General features: G+C 37.5%; 1 protein-coding gene across 1 annotated transcript; it reads left to right on the top strand.

The window, feature by feature from the left end:
• Window positions 1–624: 624 nt before the first annotated feature.
• Window positions 625–17953, top strand: LOC128687414 (eukaryotic elongation factor 2 kinase; the record flags this gene model as incomplete). Its single annotated transcript, XM_070092769.1, is given in 2 exon segments — window positions 625–803; window positions 2740–17953. Coding segments are annotated over 2 exon segments (289 nt in total), but the record flags the coding sequence as incomplete, so codon positions are not given.
• Between the last annotated feature and the right edge of the window lie 1308 nt (window positions 17954–19261).

The raw sequence follows: 19261 nt of genomic DNA, 5'->3' as shown, positions 1-19261 counted from the left end.
TTATGGCTTTTTAATAGGTGTGCGTCACTTATTGGGATGAACCTTTGTGCACTGTACAGGGTAGCTGTAATAACTGGATGGGTGGTTTCTTGTGCTCAGTCGATAGAATGAAAGGCATTCTAGCGAAATAGCTAAGAATTTGGTCAAATGGAGCAATGTAATTTACTTAAAATAGAACTCAAAGTGGGTGAAATCACCGATGCATGAAGTGCTCTCAGACAGATAACTTTGCAACTGTATAATTCCATAAGTTTTAAATCAGATTTCATACTTTGGGGGTCATTACCTTCAGAAAAAGATTCTCTACCATTTCATAAGACTTTTTTTTTTCTTAAAGTGGACATTGGAAGCAGTATTAATTTTGGGGGTTTGGATAGTGAAAGGGTTAAGACAGCTCACTTTCTCTCATATTAGTTAGCTTTTAATCTACACCTCTTTGCAACATCCATGCATTCAATTCTTTTACAACCTCATCTATCAATATGTATATGCTTAGTGGGCCAGGCAAAGCCCTTGACAATAATTACTGTTTTTTTCAGCTTTCAAAACAGTTTTGTAATGTCTTCTTCAGAATTTTTAGAACAAAAATTGTTCTTTTATTAATACATGTAATGGTGCTTTCAGGACTGTTGACTGGAATAAAGCTGTGTACTGGCTTGATAAGGTAATAAACACTGACACAGTAGATGAAGAAGGTAACTTCGATGGTACAATGGATGATCCTCAGTACCAACTGGTGGCTAAACAAGCAGCGATGTATTTGTCTGGTGGGAAAGGCCTTCCTAAAGATCCAAATAAAGCTGGTAAGCATTTTATTTGTGAAAAATTATGAAATATAAGCATAATTCTCTTCTTCTTGTCCTTGAAATGCTCATGACCTCATTTCATAAAGGGGTATTCCTTTCTCAGACTATTTTGCAGTAATCTCTAGCAGCTTCATAACTGCTGGCAGCAGAGATGGTCTGTCTCAGTTGGTTCACATAATTTGCATTCTGTTAAACCATGTTTGGGTGTCTGGTCATGTTACCATCTCTGTTATGTTTGGGAGACTACACTCTCCTGCCTACATACCGGACACACATGGGTATCTTATGGAAAAATGCTCAGCACCACTCTTCTGAGGACTACCAAGCTACGTTTTAAGTTCAGCAACTTGTAGTAAATTGTCCTGTCTGTCAGAGGGTACACAGAATTTACTTTCAATGTCTTCACCACCCTAACACACTCTGCCTGACCTCCTCACTTAACCCTTTCAGGGTCCAGAGGCCAAATTTCAAAGTGCCCACCAGGGTCCAAGAATTTTCAAAAAATAATTTTGTTATTTTTTCTTATGAAATGGTAGAGAATCTTTTTCTGAAGGTAATAAAATGAAAAGTACGAAATTTGATGGAAAATTGACAAAATTACACTCGTGAATTTTGATGTCTCAGCGATATTTACGAATCGGCGATTTTGCCGACTTTGACTCCCATTTTAGGCCAATTACATTATTCCAGTCGACCAAATTCTTAGCTATTTCACTAGTATAACTTCTGTTCTATCGATTGAGCACAAAAAATCGCCAAGTCAACTGTTTCAACTACAAAATAAAGTGATCGGAAATTGGTAATTTGGCCAATTTAACACAAAGTTCAAAATATTCCAATTTCAAAATAGGGTCCAGAATAAACAATGTAGGTATTCCTGGCACTAAACTAACATTTCCTCTGTTCATTAGTTACATTTTGAGGCTTTACAAATGAATTCCATTTTTATTTTTTATTCACATAATGAATTTTTATTCAAACCAAAAAATAGAAGATTTACTGTTATGCAATATTGTAATAATTGTATAAGTATCATCACCACATTTGTGAATGTATATTAGACCCACCAGCTGGCGTGTATTAGACGTGTGAGGTCATTTGTTTATTCTTGAACATCGGCAAAAATTTAACATTTCCGCTGCTTTGAGCTCAGTTTCATGCCATTTCCAGTGCTAAAACCAATCAAAATCATCTCTGTTTCTGTAATATGTCTTCCATTCTATCAAATGAGACCAAGAAATCGCAAATATAACTATAAAAAACATACGAAAAAATACTGCAAATTCGCTGTTTTAATAAAAAATCACGGTCTCAATTTTTTTCTCTCATTATACACTGTGTGCTGCAGGATTTGTTTTATGTGGTGCACACATACCACATAGATGTATTCTCTCATATCTAGGCCCAAATTTACCACTCACAGCTTATCAGAGTGAGCTGAGCTCATGCTGTAGATCTACGGTTTGGACCCTGAACGTAAAGCCATAGATCTACGGCACGGACTCTGAAAGGGTTAAAGTCCCACCTTTGATGCAGGCTTCCTTTTTTATTTTTTATTTTTTATCAGAAACAAACTTATTACACCAACTTTGATTAAATTTACCCTTAAGCACTCCCCACTGTCCTCACTAACTCTGCCTCTTGAACACTTCTCCCACACACTAGTCTCTGATCTTTGCATATTTCTTCTTTAGCGTATTCTACCCTCCAGTGATTTGACCCTTGTGGGTTTAGTGCTTAGTTTGATTTTATTTTTATTCACTCTGCTAATGTGATAAAACACATTTTTCTTGTATCTCTTCTTCAGCAACAGAATGCAAACCTCTTTCTCCATTGTATTACATTTACATTTAATGGTACACACATGATTGGCAAATGTCATGAGATATATAATGTAATTTAGTACATGTAACAATTTTTCATTTTTTTTCAGGTGAATTGTATAGCTGGGCTGCAGAATTGGCAACAGAAGCCATGAAAGGTAAACTGGCTTCCAAGTATTTCATGCAAGCAGAGGAGGCTTGGGCAGAATGTGAAGAATAATACAGCTGAATAAATGTATAAAATATACTTGGTGCTAAGAGCCTGTGTATTGTGATATAAAAAAAAAAGGATGCCACATGTGTATTAAAGAAGCCAAATAAATGCACAAGTATTTCATTCATATTAATCACTTATCTAATTAAAAATACATAATTATTAGACTATGTGACTGTTATGGTTAGTGCTTTAAATTATAATAAATTCAATAAAATAAAAGAAATAAAGTTTCACTCTCCAAACAAAATAGGAAGAATATGTAATGAAGCATTTGTATCAGTAAAGTATTTGCATTTGCTGTTTCATTTCTTGTATGTACAGTTTATAAACTGTTGTAAAAGTAGTACACTGGTTATGGAAGGAGCAGAAGTTTTGTAGGGCATGAAGATATTATTATCTTATTCTTTAAAGGCTTAAAGAATCTTTGTTTCAAACTTTCAACACTGGGATGTCCTACTCAGACGAACGTTCGGATTCCTATTAGACTGTGCAGGTGCCAGTTTTAGTTTAAAAATTGGGCTGTATTACTTCATATGATAACTTGAGAATGCTTCTTCTGAGCTTCAGATGATTGAAAAATCACCAAATCATAAATGGCTCAATACAGTTTGACTGCTGAGAATGCCACTTTTTATAATATTTGAAGGTGTGAATAAAAAGGATTGTATGGGTCATTAAAACTTTATTAACAAAATTAAAATGGATGGTAAAAATTAATACTAGAGAGTTATAGTATGAGCTCATGAAAGAACACAAAGAAACTAAATACTTTAAGCAAATATTAAAGAGTTGTTGAATGTAACATGCTTGTTGTAATGTTAACACGCTGTTGTGTATAGAGGGAGTGTATCTCAGGAACATTGTACAGTATTTTGATGCATTTGTGAGTTATTTCTTGTAGTTTTTCACCCTAAATATTTTCTAAGTTCTTTTTACAATAAATGTATTTCTTGGAAATATGGGGAAGTGGAAAAGAACTCTTCCTCCGTAAGCCATTTGTGTCGTAAGAGGCAACTAAAATGCTGGGAGCAAGGGGCCAGTAGCCCCTTCTGTATAAATTACTAAATTTTAAAAGAAAAACTCATTTTTCTTTTTAGGTCACTGCCTCTGTGGGATAAAAAAAATTAGTAAAATTGCTTGTTTTTTTGTTTTAATATTGGACAAGTTCATGAGTATGGTGAATTACATCCTAAGTGTCATCTTTGTTATTCCGAACCTAAATCTCAATAATTTTGTTTATATTTTTGTTTTGTAACTACAGTATAATGAGTATCCCCATAAAAGGGTTTACTTTGTTTATATACACTAGCTTGATCTCAACAAATATGTTAAGACTGCAAACAGTTAAGTACTGACATTAAACAGTATACAGATAATATTTCTAATTGTGCCTTGTTGACTGTTATAGGAATTATAGTGAAACTTCCATAAAACGGACTAATAGGGGATAGTCAGAGGGGCTAAAAAGCTCAAGCAGTAACAGCGTAGATAGTGTGGGAGGCATACAGATAGATGGTGTGAGAGACACCATTTCTTTTCCTATGCCATATTCCTCACACCCGAGCCACTGAGACATCAGATTCCATCTTCTTTATTAATTCAAGTTTTTCCTTAACACTCGTATGCCTCTTCTTGGCACCATCGCTTACTGTAGAGGCCATTGTTAATAACACTATACAGGGTACTATAATAATGTAATGATAAATTCTATAAATCCAGAGAAAATTGGAGACCAAATGATGATAGTACATGAGCACATGCTCAGACAATAAACAGACTCAGGCTTGCTGTTCAGGAATAATGGAAACAGATTGGTCCGGGACACAAGGCAGACCATACATATCGGCAGTAAAGCAGATTTGGTCTGTCTTCAATAATAGTTGGACCAGACCATACACCATGCAATGCAGAAGACTTGTTATACTACACTGATAATTGTCTGGCTAGATTTTTTGTCCATTTTATCTGATTTCCATTTTACAGAGGTCTGTTATACTGAGGTTTAGCTGCAATTTGTTCATTAAAGTTTCTGTATTTGGATGATAAATTTAGCATTAAATTGGCTATTTTAAATAGCACAGAATTTGATTTTGTATACAGTAAAACTTCAATTTAACATAGTGGAGTGGTCAGTAGACAGTGACTAGGTTTGTTATTGCCCAAGCATTCAGAAGCAGAGAATTGTTACATGTTCTCCATTGTGTTTGGATTTACTGTGTCTGTTTACTTTTTTGTAATACAGTATACAGTGCTGTACATTGTGATTAATGATGGCCTGTAAAACAAGTGTTGGTATTAAGGGGAAATATTTGAATTTAACCATTATTGAAAAACTTGAATTAATATAGAAGTTGGGGTCTGGTGTCTCAGTGGTTTACATTTGTGAGGAATACAGTGTACAAAAATGACTGTACTTTTAGCTTCATTTTCATTGTTTATTATTTCTATAAATTGTACAGTAATGTTTTATGTACACAGTAAAACCTTTTTTTTAGGGTTATTTTAAACATTATTCAGAATTACAGATAATTGGCATTACTGGTTACCATTTCTTCCCTATTAGTCCGTTAAATTGACGTTTTGTTGTATGTGCAGAATATTTTTTAGATGAATTTTTATTCCAGATGACTTTTTAGTCTTCTTAAATAAAAAATATGTCCTTAAGTTTTTGTGTGCTATGGTCAGTATTGTATCAATACTTCAACTAGTTTGTACACTTAAAATATTTTGGTTCACATTAATAAGCATAACTTGATATCTATGCATTGTTGGAAAGATCTGTAGCCTATTTGTGACATCTATAGCCCTTTTGTGACATTAGGATTTTTTTAGGAGAGGGTTGAAATGTTGTAGGGTCATTGTTAATGGTTGATGCTTAGTCTGTACCTCATGATTATTAAATTCATGGGGAAGTGCTATAGCCATAAAATAAACCTGATTATCCAATATTCCTCCCAGTCCCCAGGTGCTGTATGACCCTTACAGGTTCAGTACTTCCCCATGAATACAGTAATAATAAACCTTTAAGGGTCATTTACAGTGGCACAGCCAGGATTTCAATCTGGTGGGCTTAAGAAATCATTCCCTATGAAAGCAAGAGAGTTGTCAGGCAATGCAGCATACCCCCAATGAAAAGTAGGGGTGCCAAACACAATAAGTGTCCAGGGCCCAAGACTGTTCAACAGCCTCCCACCAGCCATAAGGGTTGTGGTTCGTATGTTGGACTATGTGCGGCCAGCAGTAACAGCCTAATTGATCAGGCCCTGATCCACTGGGAGGCCTGGTCATGGATCGGGCCATAGGGGCATTGATCACTGGAAATACCCTCCAGGAAGGGAGCTTGAAAATCATAAGTTGCTGATAAAGATCAAAGAGATCATTTTTAAAGACGATTTTTAGCATGTACTATATGTAAAATATTAGTAGACATTCTTTATTTGTTCGCCGCCCCTGTTTGCGCCATCCCTTTTCTCTTCGCCTACATTCGCTCTTGTCTTCCCTTCAATTACCACCTTTATATGTTCATGTAGCATCTCACTTTTCCCTACCCCCCTGGGAAGTTCCAGCTGTTCGGGTCTGTTCTTCCTCACTCCCTTGCTCGAAAGCCCAACTGCCTACGGTGGCTTCCCGCTCTCTTTTTCTTGATCACTTCCACTCTCATTCTCATGCCATCGCTGTGTACACAGATGGCTCTAAGTCTTCAGACGGCGTCGGATTCGCAGCAGTGTTTCCGGACAGCGTCGTGCGGGGGCATTTACTATCTTCGGCTAGCATTTTTACTGCTGAATTGTATGCCATTCTTGCAGCACTTATTCGTATCGCATCTATGCCTGTGTCATCATTTGTGGTAGTCTCAGACTCCCTTAGTGCTCTGCAGGCTATACGAAAATTTGATACATCTCGCCCCCTAGTTCTCCGTGTCCAACTCTGGCTACGCCGTATCTCTACCAAGCATAAAGATATTGTTTTTTGTTGGGTCCCTGGTCATGTCGACGTACAGGGCAATGAACAGGCAGACACTGCTGCGCGGTCAGCAGTACATGACCTACCAATTTCCTATAGAGGTGTTCCATTTCTGGACTATTTTGCTGCAATAGCTACCCACTTTCACACCCATTGGCAACAACGTTGGTCAACTCTGCTTGGTAACAAACTTCATTCTATTAAACCGAGCATAGGTTACTGGCCGTCTTCTTGTCATCAGTGCCGAGGTTGGGAGACCACTCTCTCCCGCCTTCGCATTGGCCACACTCGTCTTACTCGTGGGTATCTCATGGAGAGGCACCCTGTTCCTCTCTGTGAGCAGTGTCAAGTTCCAGTATCGGTTAGTCACATTCTGTTAGACTGCCCTCTCTATCAACGAGCACGCAGAATTTACCTCCAACGTCGTCTTCGTTCTACTACTCTCTCTTTACCTTCCCTTCTTGCTGATGGACCCTCCTTTAATCCTGACTCTCTCATTGACTTCTTGACAACGACTGATTTACTCCACAAACTCTGATGATGATACCTTTCACACTTCCCTCAGCCCTTTCTAGCTCAGTCTCTTGCTGCCCTTTACCCTTTCACCATCCACTGCCCCACTGTTATCCGTAACCTTTTACTCATCCACCTCCCTTTTGCCACCTGATGCCCTCGCTTCCTTCCAGCCCTGCAGTGCTGTATAGCCCTTGTGGCTTAGCGCTTCTTTTTTATTATAATAATAATAATAATCTTAACCCATTATGCTTTTGTGGTCACTGCTCATTATAATATAGTGAAAATTAGCCATTGATTATAAATAATTGAGTATTTGCATCTGGAAGAGGCTTTAGCCTCCTTCAACCTGTGGCTGCACCACAAATCATACAGAACCTGGGGAATGAAAGGTAAACAGGTTTAATCTGAGGATGGGAAACATAGGTCATATTCCCTGGATCAAGAATCCTTCACCAGCATCAAATTCCCCATCTTTGAAGAACTGAAATGCTTGAGATTTGTTACAAAGTGAACTCTTGAAGATAAATTTTATGTAGTCCTAGCCCTTTCTCATGTACAAGTATACTGAAGTATATTTTCAGTTAATATTTCAGCAATTCTTCACTCAGCATGTCTCATATTTAATATGCACATGTCTTTGATATCATAGTGTTTGTATTAATTTGCAGGCTTTGCAGCCCCCAGGAGGCAGTTTTGGAATTGTCATTGCACTAGTTAACAGCTATGAAACTAGATTTTCTAGCAGTGTAATTTAAGAAGTGGTGTTTGTGGTTATCATTTTAAATATTACATAAAGATATACTACTTCAGATTTGTCTTATGTATGCAATGGTAGATTACAGTGCAAGAAAATTGTCGGCATATAAGAATTTGTATTTCTTTGAGAGTGTCCTGGTTGCAGTTGTAACTAAATAATATAGTGTAATTGTGTTTAGTCTCCATGGGGAAGTGGAACAGAATTCTTCCTCCGTAAGCCATGCGTGTCGTAAGAGGCGACTAAAATGCTGGGAGCAAGGGGCTAGTAACCCTTTCTCCTGTATAATTTACTAAATTTAAAAAGAGAAACTTTCGTTTTTTCTTTTTGGGCCACCCTGCCTTGGTGGGATACGGCTGGTGTGTTGAAAGAAAAAGAATTGTGTTTAGGTCATAGTTTCTCATTAGTATCTTAATAACACTAGAATGAAATTGCTCTAGATTTGCTACACATAAAGCATGACTTTATATAATGCCCTATACAGTTTCTCTTTATGTAAAATTTTATCAGATGTTCTTGAATGTTTCCAGTTCATCATTCTGTATCCTTGCACTAAGGTGTATTATAAGGGTATTTACTGCAAGGGCACCTGTGTTTCAAGAACATTACTCAATTTTCTAATAACCAGTGCCACTCTTTAAGAGAATTGTCAGGTCATACTCTTAAGCCATGCATCTTTTGATTGAGTGTCCTGTTCATCAAAGGGCACATCAGCTTTGTTTCAGCTCCTTTTTTCTCAATGCCCTGACATGTTTTTGTCTTTTCTTTCTTCTGATGGTCCCTTGTTTAATCCAAACACACTATAATTTCTTAACACTGATTTCATTCAAAAACTTTTTTTTTTTTTTTTTTTTTTTTACACAAATCAATTTTACCTCATCCTACCTCAGCTTATTTTAGTGTAGTACCATCACCTTAGGATGCAACCCACAGCAGTCAACTAACACCCAGGTTTAAGTAAACATGCCTAATGTTTCCACCCGTGCTGGGGATCAAACTACGGACGCTTGGTATGTGGGTTGATTGTACTACCAACCAAGCCACAGGACACCTGAGTGGATAAGGTAATACATTCCTCTGGAGTGAAGAACAGAGAGATAATAGAGTGAAAGATATAGGATGTGTAAAATATACCCAGTGAGAAGCAAGGGGTGCCATAGCCACAAAAAAAAAAAATTACATCATCATCCATAGTCCAAGACACTTCATCCTGCTACCAGCAGATATCATAAGCATTTCTAGAACAAGTGTAGAAGTTTTAAAGAGGAAACTGGATAACTACCTCTGCCAGGATATGAGGGCAATGTGGTCCAGTGGACCACCGACAGCCACAGAATAGTTGAATAGGCAATCAACAGAAAAGCCTGACCCCAACAAAGCTTCAAGTGTAGAAAAAACGAAAATTGATCATAGATTCCATGAAATAAAATAATCTCTCCTGCTGTCAAGTACTGCTACCTCGTTTAGCCAATACTGTTTGAAACGACAGGCGTCTTGAATTCTCCAATGATATGCAGTATTGCATTTGTATATATGTTGGTAGAATTACCGACAATGTGTAAAGTACATGTAAAAGGACACAAGGCAACTAATGTGGCATTTTATTGTGGCAATGTTTTGCTCTCCAGGAGCTTTGTCAAGCCGTTACGGCCTGACAAAGCTCCTGGAGAGCGAAACATTGCCACAATAGTGTCACATTAGTTGCACTTGTGTCCTTTTACTTTACGGTATTGCATTTGTAATTTTGGCCCTTTAATATCAGTGAACATTAATTTCTGACAGGCTGAAGGCACCAATTTAAAATAAATCACAGTATTTGCTACACATAAATAAACAGCAACTATTTTCAATGAATGGTAGAACAGTGGAATGGGCTACAAGGTGAAGTAGTGGTATAGCCATTAGAAATTCAAGGTTATTTGATAGCACTTGGTTTTGGTTATACAGCCTCTCCTCATTTAGTGATGTACTCATTTACCGACACCTCAGACTTACAACAGGCTCTCTGACCAGTATGCATACCTAAATAATGTATATTATAGCTGATTTCCTCTATTCTGTTTATTACAATTTACAGTACACTACTGTATAAACATTTAAAAATATACTATACATGTTATAAATTGTGCAACGGTGACATTAAAACAATATCAAAGATGGTTGACACAAACCCACTATCATTATAGTATGCTCCTCACTTAGCGATGAATTCGTTTACCAACGTAGTCTTAGGACTAGAACTCTGTCATTAAGTGAGGAGAGGCTGTAATAATAATTGATAGAATAAATACTGAAGACAAAACACTGAACTTAACTCTGCTCCTATAGCTACAAAGTACAGTACCAATTACATATAAAAAAGTTATATACTGAACTGCATGACCCTTGTTGGTTTAGAGCTTTATTTGATTATAATATATAATATATAGTCGGACTTGAGTCCTGGAAATGGGAAGTACAATGCCTGCACTTTAAAGGAGGGGTTTGGGATATTGGCAGTTTGGAGGGATATGTTGTGTATCTTTATATGTGTATGCTTCTAGACTGTTGTATTCTGAGCACCTCTGCAAAAACAGGGATAATGTGCGAGTGTGGTGAAAGTGTTGAATGATGATGAAAGTATTTTCTTTTTGGGGATTTTCTTTCTTTTTTGGGTCACCCTGCCTCGGTGGGAGACGGCCGACTTGTTGAAAAAAAAAAAAAAATATACTGAAGTAAGTTGGTAGACAGTAGCCACCCAGGGAGTGTGAAACACAAGCCTGTAATTGTTTTGAGTGATGGTAGGATGGCTGGCATCTTTTTTCTGTCTCATAAACATGCAAGGTTGCAGGTATGTCTTGCTACTTCTATTTATACTTAGGTCATACTACACATGCATGTACAAGCATATACTGTATATACTAACCCCTCTGGGTTGTCTTCTATTTTCTTCCTAGTTCTTGTTTATTTCTGCTTATCTTCATGGGGAAATGGAACAGAATTCTTCCTCCCTAAGCTATGCGTGTCATAGAAGGTGATTAAATGCCAGGAGCAGTGGACTAGTAAATCCTTCTCCTGTATAAACTACTAAAAAGAAGGAAAAGAAAAACTTTATAAAATTGGGAAGTTTGGATGTTGTACGGATGATGAAATGACTGCTAATGTTATGAATGAAAAGTAGTTGGATGTTCTAGCCCTAAGCGAAACAAAGCTTAACGGGGTAGGGGAGTTTTAGTGGGGAAAAATAAATGGGGTTAAGTCAGGAGTATCTGAGAGAGTTAGAGCTAAGGAAGGGGTAGCAATAATGTTGAAGGATCATTTATGAAGAGAGAAGAGGGAATATAAATGTATAAATTCAAGAATTATGTGGATTAAAATAAGGGTCGTATGTGAAAAGTGGGCCATAGTAAGTGTGTATGCACCTGGAGAAAAGAGGAGAGAGAGATTTTGGGAGATGTTAAGTGAATGTGTAGGAACTTTTGAACCAAGTGAGAGAGTAATTGTGGTAGGGGACCTAAATGCTAAAGTAGGAAAAGCATTTTAGAGAGGGTGTGGTAGGTAAGTTTGGGGTGCCAGGTGTAAAGGATAATGGGGAGCATTTGATTGAACTTTGTATAGAAAGGGGTTTGGTTATAGGTAACAAATATTTTAAGAAAAAGAGGATAAATAAGTATACAAGATATGATATAGGGCATAATGACAGTAGTTTGTTGGACTATGTATTGGTAGATACAAGACTGTTGGGTAGACTTCAGGATGTACATGTTTATAGAGGGGCCACAGATATCAGATAACTTTTTAGTTGTAGCTACAGTGAGAGTGAAAGGTAGATAGGATACAAGGAAAATGGAAGCAGCAAGTAAGAGAGAGGTGAAGGTTTATAAACTGAAGGAGGAGGCAGTTAGGGCAAGATATAAACAACTGTTGGAGGACAGATGGGCTTGTATGAGTATAGGCAATGGGGTAGAATATGTATGGGGTAAGTTTAAGAATATAGTGTTAGAATGTTCAGAAGTTTGTGGTTACAGGAAAGTGGGTGCGGGAGGGAAGAAGAGCGATTGGTAAGAGAGAAAAAGTTAACATACGAGAGGTTTTTACAAAGTAGAAGTGATGCAAGGAGGGAGGAGTATACAGAAAGAAAAAGAGAGGTTAAGAGGGTGGTGGAGCAATGTAAAAAGAGAGCAGATGAGAGTGGGTGAGATGTTATCAACAAATTTTGTTGAAAATAAGAAAAAGTTTTTGGAGTGAGATTAATAAGTTGAGAATGCCTAAGGAACAAATGGATTTGTTAGTTAAAAATAGGAGAGGAGAGTTATTAAATGGAGAGTTAGAGGTATTGGAAAGATGGAAGGAATATTTTGAGGAATTGTTAAATGTTGATGAAGTTAGGGAAGCTGTGATTTCGTGTATAGGGCAAGGAGGAATAACATCTTATAGGAGTGAAGGAGAACTACATGTAAGAGTGGGGGAAGTGTGTGGGGCAGTGGGTAGAATGAAAGTGGGTAAACCAGTTGGGACTGATGGGACAAAGATAGAAATGTTAAATGCAGGGGGGGATATAGTTTTGGAGTGGGTAGTGCTTTTATTTAATAAACGTATGGAAGAGGGTAAGGTACCTAGGGATTGGCAGAGAGCATGCATAGTTCCCTTGTATAAAGGCAAAGGGGACATAAGAGAGTGTAAAAATTATAGGGGAATAAGTCTGTTAAGTATACCTGGTAAAGTGTATGGTAGATTTATTATTGAAAGAATTAAGAGTAAGACGGAGAGCAGGATATCAGATGAACAAGGAAGCTTTAGGAAGGGTAGGGGGTGTGTAGACCAAGTGTTTGCAGTGAAATATATAGGTGAACAGTATTTAGATAAGGGTAAAGAGGTCTTTGTGGCATTTATGGATTTAGAAAAGGCATATGATAGGGTGGATAGGTGGGTGCCATGTGGCAGATGTTGCAAATGTATGGAATAGGAGGTAGGTTATTGAAAGCAGTGAAGAGTCTTTACGAGGATAGTGAGGCTCAGGTTAGAGTATGCAGGCAAGAGGAAGATTACTTCCCAGTAAAAGTAGGCCTTAGACAGGGATGTGTGATGTCACCATAGTTGTTCAATATACAGTAGGACCCCACTTATACAGCAGGTTAGGTTCCAGGCTACTGCCTCAAAGCTAAAATCATCTTAATCTGAAATGCCATTTTTTTCCACTTATAAATACATACAAATGCCAGACAACAAATTTACACCAACTTGAATTAAGTTAGCAATAGAACTGGTCATTAAAAAAAATGTAAAATACACATATAGTACACTCATTACTTACCTTAAAATATTTGTAGTCTTAATGTAGGGTAAGATAAGTAGTATTTATCATAAGAAATCAGGTGTGGTAGGTATGGCAACCAGCCAGGCTACCATACCAGGCAACCCCACCCACCCAGCGATAAAATGCGTGTACAGTTCAGTCATTACCTACCTTAAAATATTTGTAGTCTTAATGTAGGGTGAGAGGTGAGTAAATGAGATAAAATGAATAAATGAGAGAGGAAGAATGAGTACATGAGAGAGGACAGAGATGCGGAGTTATGTAAACAAATTCAAATTCAAAGTTTATTCTCTATAAGGATTACAATGCTGAGTTTACAGAATTTGGTTATTGCATGGTTTACATGTAGTAAAATAATAATTACAGAGTGTACCACTTGAACACCTAGCGTCTGGTTTTGGTTCATATACGCTTGAATTATACCATAATACAAACACTTTACATTGTGTGCAAGTTGTCTCCACGTTGATACAGTAGAATAAATAAAGAGCATCACTCCCATTCTCATGTAATGCCATTTTTAGAAGAAATGACATTTTGAGTGAAGGCATATGAAAGGAATAATTTTCTACAGTTACCCCAGTAATACTATAGTGTACACATTAATTTATTCTACTGTGGGGTGTAGTTATCATGTTTATATGTTATGTAGCATGTTTATTATATAATTTTGAAAAAAATCATAGATGGATTAATGAAAATGTGTATATTAACATAATAGTACAACATTTAATGTGCCTCCGTGATTATTATTGAATATTATCATTATCATTATTAATACGGCATCTCGAGACATAAGACATTCTTACTGATTTTAATATGTACCTGCATGCCAGCACAGTGTGTAAGTATATTTAGGTACAGGTACACATAAGTATAATTATCAGAGTATGTATATATAAAATATGAAATAACTTTGAAACACTTGAAATTTTGGAAAGTTTACAGACATAATGGAGACACAGAGCTCACAGAGAATGTAAACAAACCAGGTGGCCCACACCGTATTAGACAGTTAGCCGTATAGCGAGTTTTGGTCATAATTTGAAATCGCCGTATTAGTGGAACGCTGTAAGGCAAAAATGCCATAAAGCAGGGCCCTACTGTATAGATGGAGTTATAAGAGAAGTGAATGCTTGGGGGTTGGCAAGAGGTATGGGGTTAAAAGATAAAGAATCTAACACAAAGTGGGAGTTGTCACAGTTGCTCTTTGCTGATGACACTGTCCTTTTGGGAGATTCTGAAGAGAAGTTGCAGAGGTTGGTTGACGAGTCTGGTGGGGTATGTAAAAGAAGGGAATTAAAAGTGAATGCAGGAAAGAGTAAGGTAAGATAAGATAAGATAAGATTTCGTTCGGATTTTTAACCCCGGAGGGTTAGCCACCCAGGATAACCCAAGAAAGTCAGTGCGTCATCGAGGACTGTCTAACTTATTTCCATTGGGGTCCTTAATCTTGTCCCCCAGGATGCGACCCACACCAGTCGACTAACACCCAGGTACCTATTTGCTGCTAGGTGAACAGGACAACAGGTGTAAGGAAACGTGTCGAATGTTTCCACCTGCCGGGAATCGAACCCGGGCCCTCCGTGTGTGAAGGTGAAGGTGATGAGGATAACCAAAAATTTAGGTAATGGAAGGTTGGTTATCAGATTGTAGGTAGAGAGTATGGAGGTGGTGAATGTATTCAGATATTTGGGAGTGGATGTGTTAGCAGATGGGTCTATGAAAGATGAGGTGAATCATAGAATCGATGAGGGGAAAAAGTTGAGCGGTGCACTGAAGAGTCTGTGGAGACAAAGAACTTTGTTCATGAAAGCAAAGAGGGGAATGTATGAGAGTATAGTTATACCAACTCTCTTGTATGGGTGTGAGGCATGGGTGGTGAATGTTGCAACAAGGAGAAGGCTGGAGGCAGTGGGGATGTCATGTCTGAGGGCAATGTGTGGTGTGAATATAATGCAGAGAATCCATAGTCAGGAGATTAGGAGGAGGTGCAGGATTACCAACAGAGGGCTGAGGAGGGGTTATTGAGATGGTTTGGATATGTAAAGAGGATGGAACGAAATAGAATGACTTCGAGAGTGTATAAATCTGTAGTGGAGGGAAGGCAATGTAGGGGTTGGCCTAGGAAAGGTTGGACAGAAGGGGTAAAGGAGGTTTTGTGTGCAAGGGGCTTGGACTTCCAGCAAGCGTGCATGAGAGTGTTAGGAGCAAATGGAGACAAATGGTTTTTAGAGGAGCAAATGGAGACAAATGGTTTTTAGAGGAGCAAATGGAGACAAATGGTTTTTAGGACTTGATGTGCTGTTGGAGTGTAAGCAAAGTAACATTTACGAAGGGATTCAGGGAAACTGGCAGGCCGGACTTGATTCCTAGAGATGGGAAGTACAGTGCCTGCACTCTGAAGGAGGGGTGTTAATGTTGCAGTTTTACAACTGACTAGTGTAAGCATGCCTCTAGCAAGACAATGATGGAGCGAATGATGATGAAATTTTTTCTTTTTTGGGCCACCCTGCCTTGGTGGGAAACAGCCAGTGTGTTAATAAAAAAAAAATACTGAAGACAGGACACCACTCTAATCAGAACACCCTCTAATCAGTGGCAAGGTGAATTTTTTTGCCCTTTGTCCATAGATTCTGAATTATAAAATTTATTTTAAACAATTGTAACATAAATGGACAAAGTTTGGAATCATTTGACAAGTCTATTGATTCAGAGGGCTACTGAACACTAAAAATACTGTAACCTGTAAAACAGTACAGTACTATACAGGAATTGTATACAGTGAAAAAGTTGAGAGTACAATGGTACTGCTATGTATGGTAGAGGACAGTATACTAATTTTACAGTAATTTTACCCACCATACCTTTGGTGGTGGAAAGATGAGGTGTAAAGTGCCATGATTGATAGTTGTGAATCAGAATAGCTTTTATTTTGAGTCAGAGGAACTGTAATGCTCCACTAGGGTAATTGTAGATGGCTAGCATCTATGATAAACTAAAGTGCATAATCTATAAGTTTGTTCTTGCTTCTATGGATATCAGATACTGTTTTTTGACACCACATTCTTCACATACCTGTGCCACCAAGCCACCAGACTCAACCTTCCTTATTAGTTCAAGTTTCTGCATAATACAGAGATTCATATGTTTCTTCTTGGCACCACCACTGCTTTGGGAGCCATTGTTAACTACACCCTACTGATTACATTAATAAAATCACACAAAACACTAAAACCAAGGGAAAATTGGAGGCTGAATGACAAGTATTTCTGTGAGAATGCACAGCCAAATGGACGTGGATGGTTTATGGCTCCGGGAACAATGAAAATAATACTGTCCCACTTCACTATAGTTCAGGAGAAAAGAAAAAGGAATAAAAAATTTTTTTTACTTATTTTTTAGCAAAATAATATGAGGACACCCCATGTGCATTAAATGACTGTATGAAAAAATGAAATAATTTCTTGTAAATAGAAAATAACACATAAAAAACAAAGGAGAAAAGGACAATGAACAAAAGTCTTTAGATGGTTTAAAATCCTGGTTGTGATTATTATTTTGTATCTGAATATGAGAACTTAAGACTATTTTTGGTTTCTTAAATAAATTTTTAATATTTGGGTTCAGATTTTTTGAAGTCATAGTGTATTTATTTCCAAATGATGCAATGTTATAACACTGTTTAAGAATTTAGAGAGATGCCACTTGGTTGAGATACTCTCTGAAAAGCTTATATTATGCAAAACTAAAGAAATAGGGCTCTTGTAGCAGAAAGAATTTTTTGTCATTTTTTGACAGGACTTAATTTTGTACTACATTGGGTTAAAATCAAATATCTAGATAAAATTTATGTACTAGATACAAACCTGATTACCTCCCATTCCACTAGTGTTGTATATAACCCCTACAGGTTTAGTACCTCCTGTTACTAGAATAATAATAATGTGTACTAGATATGACATTTTATTAGACAACTTGGATACCAAACAGGACTAATGAACTATGTAGATACTACTGGAGATGGGATTTTCATGGCACTAAAGTAGAGAAGAAACAGCCTTAAAAGAAATGGAAATTTTAGTAGACAAAAGACTTTTATTAGTAGAAATACAGTGCAGAATTTGCATTTGAAATAGGATTTGTATGGTGCAAAAAGTTTGATACATCATCAAAGTGAATACCCTATTCTAAGTTAATAATCAGCATCTTATAATAATATAGCACATAAGACTCTTACATGCTATATTTTGCTTCCATTCACTAACTTAAATTTATTTTCTCATGGATTCATCTAAAACTATTGCTGCATTACTACTCATCCAAAAATATTGAGATTTGGGGTGAAAAGGTCAATAGTCTAGGATAGTTGTTGTACAGACAGAAACCTGGAAAATGTATTGAGTACTTCTTGTTTAATGTACATCATGTACCACTGGCTATATTTTTCTGAATTGTACAGAGAATTTGTGATCACCTGTTAAGTTTAAAACTAAAAAATTTTGATGTAAAATGTGTTCTTATTTATGAATTACTGCTTGTTTTTTTTTTTCAAATAAAATGTGTTTAATTTATTACTGCCAATATTTTATTATCATTTATTAGACTGCTTAATATCTGCATTTCTTAAGGAAGCAAGCTCAGTCTGTACTCACTTAGTATATGTTTTTTGCAGGGGTTGATTTACAGCTCTTGGCCCAGCTTCTTCATTGGTCACTACTAGGTGCACTCTCTCCAAGCTCTAAGAGCCTTATCATACCTCTTAAAGCTATGTATGGATCCTGCCTTTACTACCTGGAGTATACCTAGAGAGGGTTTTGGGGGTCAACGCCCCTGAGACCAGGCCTCGTGGTGTATCAGGGTCTGATCAACCAGGCTGTTACTGCTGGCCACATGCAAACTGACATACAAACCACAGCCCAGCTGGTCAGGCACTGACTTTAGGTGCCTGTCCAGTGCCTTATTGAAGACAGCCAGGGGTCTATTGGTAATCCCCCTTATGTATGCTGGGAGGCAGTTGAAGAGTCTTCGGTCCCTGACACTTATTGTGTTGCCTTTCAGTGTACTCGTGGCACCCCTGCTTTTCATTGGGGAAACGTTGTATCTCCTGCCGAGTCTTGCTTTCATTGGAAGTGATTTCGTGTGCAAGTTTGGTATCAATCCCGCTAGGGTTTTCTAAGTGTATATTATGTATCTTTCTCATCTGCATTTTAGGGAATACAAATCAAGGTTCTTCAACCGTTCCCAGTAATTTAGGTGCTTTATTGTACTTATGTGTGCTGTACAATCTCCAATCCTGAATCCCATTTCTGAAACATTGTGCCCCAGTTCACCTTCTTAATTCCTCTTGGCATTTTGTATGTCATTATCATATCTTTCCCTAGCCTTCCTGTTCTCCAGTGTCATCAGGTTGAGGTCCTTTAGCCTCTCCCCCTAGGACATACTCCTTAGCTCCAAGACTAGTCTTGTTGCAAACCTCAGCACTTTTTTAATTCATCAATGTATTGAACCAGATATGGGTACCATACTGGTGCTACGTATTCCAATATGTCCCTGAAGCACACGGTGTACAGTGCAGTGAATGACTCCTTACTAGCCAAAAGGTTATTCTTAGGTTTGCCAGACTATATATGCTGCAGCAGTTATTTGACTGACATGTGTCTCGGGATGTGCTCAGTATGATAGTCACCCTAAGATCCTTCTTGTATGAGGTTTGACCCCCAAGCTGTTCTCTGTCTGTGGTTTTTTTTTTGTCTAACCCCTAACTTTATAACTTTACACTTGGTGGGGTTAAACTCCAGGACCCATTTGTCAGAGCAGGTTTGTATCCTTCCCTGGTTCTCATCTGCTTGTATCTTCCTCATTATCTTCATGTCATCTAAACAG

The sequence above is a fragment of the Cherax quadricarinatus genome, chromosome 40 (genome assembly GCF_038502225.1).
Source record: "Cherax quadricarinatus isolate ZL_2023a chromosome 40, ASM3850222v1, whole genome shotgun sequence".
In the NCBI taxonomy this organism is placed as follows: domain Eukaryota; kingdom Metazoa; phylum Arthropoda; class Malacostraca; order Decapoda; family Parastacidae; genus Cherax; species Cherax quadricarinatus.
Note: the sequence above shows the minus strand (reverse complement) of the source record. Positions and strands in the feature narration are given on the sequence as shown.